Source organism: Ovis aries, chromosome 12 (genome assembly GCF_016772045.2).
Source record: "Ovis aries strain OAR_USU_Benz2616 breed Rambouillet chromosome 12, ARS-UI_Ramb_v3.0, whole genome shotgun sequence".
NCBI classification, from domain to species: Eukaryota; Metazoa; Chordata; class Mammalia; order Artiodactyla; family Bovidae; genus Ovis; species Ovis aries.
The window spans coordinates 31,423,509-31,430,110 of record NC_056065.1 but is presented as its reverse complement, the minus strand read 5'-3'; the positions used below and the strand labels follow the sequence as shown (position 1 = coordinate 31,430,110).

The window sequence follows — 6,602 nt, the reverse complement described above, 5'->3', positions numbered from 1 at the left end:
GAGAGCCGCAACATAAAATGGATCCCGGCAGGCTCGGCGGCGGCGGCAGCCAGGCGGCGGGCTCCCTGGCGGGGCCGCGGTTCGCAAGGATCCGCGCTGCGCCTGGGCGCACACGCGCGCCCTGACCGCGGACGCCGGCCGGGCCACACCGCCGCCCCTCTCTGCCCTCGCGCAACTGTCAGGCAAAGCGGGACGGCGGATATTGGCTCCCCCACACGCCGAGGCTCCTCCCCGATCTGGATCTTTATATTTTGGGAGAATTTCTTTGAACTCAGTTACCAAGCTCCGCGAAAGGAGACAAGTTCCCACAGCCGGTTCGCTGGCGGTAGGCGAGGCGGGGGTCTCGCCCACCTCCTCGGCAGCTGCCGTGTGCCCCGATTGTACTCGTCTTTTCCCTCGTGGAGGAAAACGGACTCACTAGGCTAAGGAAAATGCCAATTATCTGGATGTGACCGTGAAAAGAGAACGTGTGACTGGAGGAGGCAGAAGAGGAGGAAAAGCATTATTTGAAGAGAAGAATAAACCGGGCACTCCAACCCTTCTGCAGATTAGTGCTGTTACTTCTGGGGTCCATCTGCTTTTATCCCCCCAACCCCTCCATTAAGACACCTTGACGTGAGGGCCAAGAGACAGCCTCCTACCACTGGGCATCCTCCTGGGTTGGAAGACCTTTTGGATGTAGCGTTGGTGGAACATTTAGATACTCTCCTCTGGAAAAGCCACCATGAATTCGATAGCTGGGAATAAAGAGAGGCTTGCAGTCTCCACCAGGGGCAAGAAATACGGGGTAAGTTGTGACGGGTCTAATGCGGAGACGTGTTACCAGACTCTTTTCCGACCGGGGTCTCTCTTTCTGGGTAACGTGCGGCCGGGGCAGGGCGGCTCCGAGCTCTCCTCCGGCTGCAGCGGCGCCTCGGCCGGGCCAGCTAGGCGTGCGCGCGCGGAGGCGGGTCTGCCCGTGAGGACGCCCTCACACTCGCCTTGCCCTCGGAATTTTTGCGACCCTCTCGTTCCTCCTCTTCCCCGCATCCCTAACTTTTGCAGCATTCCTGACTTCCAAGCAGAGTTAAGTCGAATGGGAGGGTTTCCCACGAAATCTCCGCAGCTCTTAGGGATTCCCTGGAATCAGGAAAACCTTTCATTTACCTTCAGGATCCAGAGGGCTGTACCCCGAATTAATACAAATCCAAAAATCAGTCCCCCCCCCCGCCCCCGCATAGTCTTCCAGAATCTTAAGCGTGGGCTCCTTCTGGGATGGGTGCCGGGTTCAAAAGCGCGGGGAGCTGAATCGGTGGGTTCCTCTGCAGAAACCATTGAAATTCCCTGAGCGAGCGAGTCCCTAACCTCCAGATCGGAGGAGTCCGCCGGCGCCCGGGAACCGGCGCAGCGGACACCTGGGCGACAAGGATTCACTTAAAGACAATTAACTAGACAGATGCAGGCAGATTTGGCCGCCGGGCCCGGAGAGGTCCCCAACGCGCCCCTATTGGCGCTGGGCCGGGGCCTTTGGTGGCACGCAGATCCACGGGCAGGCGGGAGGGTGGCCCTGGGCCGGGGCTCGGGAGCCCGGCGGCCCCTGACACCCGCGTGTCTCCCCTGCAGGTGAATGAAGTCTGTTCGCCCACCAAGCCTGCGGCGCCCTTCTCCCCTGAGAGCTGGTACCGGAAAGCATACGAAGAGTCCCGCGCCGGGAGCCGGCCCACCCCCGAGGGCGCGGGCTCGGCGCTCGGCTCGTCGGGGACCCCGTCCCCGGGCTCAGGTACTTCGTCCCCGAGCTCCTTCACGGGCTCCCCGGGCCCCGCCTCCCCGGGCATTGGCACCAGCTCGCCGGGCTCCCTTGGCGGCTCGCCAGGCTTCGGCACGGGCTCCCCGGGCTCGGGCAGCGGCGGCGGCTCCTCCCCCGGATCAGACCGCGGCGTCTGGTGCGAGAATTGCAACGCCCGCCTGGTGGAGCTGAAGAGGCAGGCTCTGAAGCTGCTCCTCCCGGGGCCCTTCCCGGGCAAGGTGAGCGCGGCCGGGGACGGCACGGGGCTGGCGGGCCACAGCTGCGCGCGCCTAGCCGCGGCCGGGGGTGGGGGTGGGGGGACCTGCAGCGCCACGAGATGCTCAGTTGCAGACGGGTCTTTGGCTCCGCCCGGGCAGCTCCGGGCCTCGGGGGGCGATCTCGCGCTTCTCCGCCGCCAGACCTTCCTCCGGCGCATTGCTTGGATGGTGCGTGCGCAGTTCCAGGCCTCGCTGTCCACCTGGGTTGCCCATGTTATCCTTCCTGCCTCCCTCCACTTCCCAGAGTGCCCTTTCTGTGCCTCCAGCACCCGCCCAGCTATCCGGATGGACCCGCTCAGTGCTACCTTTCCCCGAGACCCTCGTCCTCCGCGTGTCCACAGACCTTAGCCGCGTGTTAGGCCCGGGGACACTGTGACACCGGCTGCGGGGATTCGGCGCCCAACCGCCTGCCTCCTTACTACGCCCCCCAATACTCCCCTCCCCCCTCTCCCCCGCCCTCCGCAGGGGCGACTCAGATTTTTCTTCCCACCTCCATCCATGCTCCTTTACAAAAGTGTCGGTGGGAGCGGTAAAAGCAGGCTGATATTTAGGACTTGGCTTTTCCCATTGCCTATTTGTGGTCCTTCCTTTCCAGGGTTACCAAACAGAAACACACACTGGAAAGCCAGCATTCCCCCTAACCTCTGTGTGTCTGTCAAAGGAAGACTAAGGGTTGAGGAGCTTCTCTGAGCGCGGCTCACCCGTCTGCTCGAGCACTGAGCACGTTGGCTCCTCCATGGCAACCTTGCCAGCGTCGTGTGTGTCCAGAGCCCCCAGAGTGTAACACAATGCAATTGTATTTGCACTGTTGGGCCTAAGTACTATCAAATGAAAATATTTACTCTTTCACTTCAAAGAGTTTTTATCAGCGGGTTAGAGAGAAATATCAAGAAAACAGCGTGAATTGCTGTAGAGAGTTCTGAAACTGTTCAGTGGTATTTTCTGATTTATAGTTCTGTGACTTTTGAAGTAAAGTGTTGTGATTCTGAGTCGTGGAGTTTAGGAATAAATGCATCTGCTGGCCATTTCTGCTTATCCAAACACACACATTGATGTTTTCATATGCAAGGGTTAAATTAAACAAATACCCACAGAAGTTGTAAAATTTTAAACGTGGAAAATTGCCACCAAGAGAATTGGTTTTATGAATCCCGAATTTATCTCTAGAATAATTAACTTGTAGATTGTTGTCAGTATGCCATTTTTGTAGTTTGATAATAAATCTGTCAGGACACCCCCAAGAATAAATCTCAGGGACTCTAAAAGCTTCTTTCACTCTTGTAAGCCCTATCCTCTGATTTAACACCAGCTCTTCACTAACAGATTTATTTACTCTTGTGATCGTTTATCAGTATTCTTGGATTTTTTTTTTTTTTTTTTACTGCATTCAAGGAACTGTGTTAGGCACAGCAATAAAATAACAGGTACCTGCAGTCCTTGCCCACATGGAGCTTGTATTCTCACAGAGGATAGAGATGTTGACCACAAAATGCACAACTCATAATTTATTTCCATTTGTGGTGAGTACAACAGAGGATGAGTGTGGGGTGCTATAAGATGGTATAACCAGACTAGACCAGCTGGTAAATTATTAATAACTTTCATTCTTAAAGATATATAGTATCTGATTTTTGGCAATCCTAGTAAGTTGCAGTCTACCAATTTATTCTAGAACATTCTTGCAGACCTGTTCTTACAGTAGCTTCTTTGTGTTGTTGCATGCTCCTTGTGTGCAAAGGTAAATTACAATAGACTCTTTTCATAAAAGTGGTGGGAGGAAAGGAAATCTATAGAAAGAAGAAACAAATGTTGAAATTTAAATGCATCCATCACGTTTTGTGGAGTCATGTGACAAAGTAGATTTTTGGTTTTGTTGAAGCAGCCTGGAAAAATCATTCCCAGTGCAATAAGAGGCAGCTTGATATATGTGCCAGTTTTACTTACATGATGAAATAAAACTGATGCTGGGAAACTGATGACATTGTCAGTGAGGGCTACAGAAGAAACGTTGGATCTGGGGAACCTCAATGCTCTACACCAGCTTACAGTAATCCAGGTGCATCAAGAGGAGCGCTATCAGTCTTGGGGAGAGTCACATGGGGTCACTTTAAGTGCACGCATGAGTTTGCCTGGAGTTTTAGATGTGATATGGCACAGTGAGATATGACATTTAGTGCAAAGGAGAGCACACGACTCAGCCAGAAGCAAGTGTCACTCAGATGACCTCACTGTTAGTAAAGGGGTTTGGGGCCAGGATTTTAAATACAAATCATCTGGCTATCTCTGGGAACAGTCATTTTAGTTTTGTTTTGTTTTTTTTCCTTTTTAAAATATTGGTACCCTCAGACTAGGTAATATTTCCATTACACCTTTGAAATTTGCAGTATTTTAACCAAACAAATATTGTGTTCTCTCAAGCACCATGGATGGAGGCCCAAGTAACTCTGACACAAGGCCTTTCTTCTTCCCAGAGCCAGATTTATGAGCGAACTCTGGACCTCCATTGCCCTCCAGCACAGAAGGAGTTAATTTTTATAAGAACAAGAGACGTCATTGTGACTCCAACATGTAGTTTGCCCTGAAGAGTAAGGGTCTGAAAGATAAAGGCATGTTCTTGAGGGGTAATTAGCAAACATCATGTTTGCAATTCACTTAAGATTTTTAGCTGTACGTGGGGACTCTTTTCTTACATAGAGTACTACATTCTAAGAGGAGGTATGAAAAGTCTCCTAGGTAAGCATGTAAAGTCAAAGGCAGAATAGCACATCCGGGAACCTTATTATTTTAGAGTAGAGTTGGCTTTGGTTCTTTCTCTACCACTGATTTATTTTGTGACAGTGAGTAAATGAGTTTTCCTCTGTATTTTTAACTTTACTATTTTTTCCTTAGTGTAAAGGAAAAAAAATGATTCAGACTCTAGGTGACCTTTCAAATGATTAGAATGTCAAGAAATGATTTTCGATAAGGTTTGCTAAGTGCTTACATTCTTCAGAGAAAGACAGGAATGTTTATGATTATCAGTTAGACAAGATTCTGTGGGATTTATGTTTTGCCGAATTTAGGGCTCTTCTTATAAAATATCCACTTTCAATATCTGCCTCCGTCAGTACATTTCCCAAATATCATACTGCCATCTAAATTGTCACACTGTGCCTATTGGTAGAGAGCAAGCGCTGTTGAAGTCCTCCAGTTTTGTCTCTGGAACAGTTGGTTGAGAAGGGGAGGTGAAGTGCCGGTGAGCCCATGCAGGGGTGTCAGGCTGGTCCCAGGAGTTAGACACTGGCTCTGGTGGCCTGAAGTGTGGACACCCTGTTCTGAGCACACTCAGTACTAGTCATGTGACCACTGGAGAATGAGGCTTCTTGGCAGAAGACAGCAGGACTTGGAGGTTTCTAGCTTAGGTAACTGGGGGTGGGGTGGGTAGTGTTAACTGAGGCAGGAAATGGGAGGAGAGACAGCTTTGAAAGGAACTCAGAAGAAAAATCCTGCAGATAGAGGAGCCTGGCAGGTTACAGCCCAAAGAGTCCACAAAACACTGAGCGTGCAGGCAATGCAGTAGAATTCACTGAGCACCTGCTGTGTGGCATGCTCCTTACAAACAGTGTCTCACTGGAATAACTGCAGGCACAAGTGATATCATCTGGATGCTGTAAATGAGCCAATTGATTTCCAAAGACGTTGAGTAACTTTCCCAACCTTTCTCAGCTTAGTCATCGCTGCACTGAGATTTGATGGAATATGAAGCCTGTGGTCTTTCTTGTATGCCACTGAGTCTTGCTTTTACAGAGTAGCAGGAAGTCTGGAAGCAGCATTTGGACTTCCTTCTTTCTTTAGAAGCTCTGCTGCTGCTACTGCTAAGTCGCTTCAGTTGTGTCCGATTCTGCGTGACCCCATAGATGGCAGCCCACGGGGCTCCCCCATCCCTGGGATTCTCTAGGCAAGAACACTGGAGCGGGTTGCCATTTCCTTCTCCAGTGCATGAAAGTGAACAGTGAAAGTGAAGTCACTCAGTCGTGTCCGACTCTTAGCAACCCCACGGACTGCAGCCTACCAGGCTTCTCCATCCCATGGGATTTTTCAGGCAAGAGTACTGGAGTAGGGTGCTTTAAACAGTATTAAAATATTAACAAGAATGACCTAAGAGTATATCCTGGATTTGGAGGGCATTGAAGAAGCTGGAAATCAAATTCATGACCTCAAGGACTTGCAATACAAATTAGAATACAAAACACAAACAATCAAGCAGCGTACCCTGAAGGCAGTTATGAAAGTGTCCTCCCTCAATGAACTCTTGATGTTTTCTTCTTTTCAGAAGAAAGAAGCTAGTGGATTTGGTTTTCCATGAACTGAGCTTGTGGTTTCTGCAAAGAGACAAAAGAGTAGAGGCAGATTTAGGAATGAAACAGACCTGGGAATGTAAAAGGGGCAACCTTGAGCTTCAGTTCAGTTCAGTGGCTCAGTCATGTCCGACTCTTTGTGACCCTGTGAATCGCAGCACGCCAGGCCTCCCTGTCCATCACCAACTCCCGGAGTTCACTCAAACTCACGTCCATAGAGTT

The 6,602-nt window shown here is 50.6% G+C and overlaps 1 protein-coding gene across 1 annotated transcript in view; it reads left to right on the top strand.

Moving 5' to 3' along the window:
• Positions 1 to 273: 273 nt before the first annotated feature.
• Positions 274 to 6,602, top strand: part of KIF26B (kinesin family member 26B) — a 517,705-nt gene continuing 511,376 nt past the window's right edge. Inside the window, exons 1-2 of the mRNA XM_027976327.2 lie at positions 274 to 787; positions 1,603 to 2,004. Of these exons, the coding sequence (XP_027832128.1) occupies positions 725 to 787; positions 1,603 to 2,004 (465 nt within the window). The 5' untranslated portion in view covers positions 274 to 724. The remainder of the gene's footprint in view (positions 788 to 1,602; positions 2,005 to 6,602) is intronic.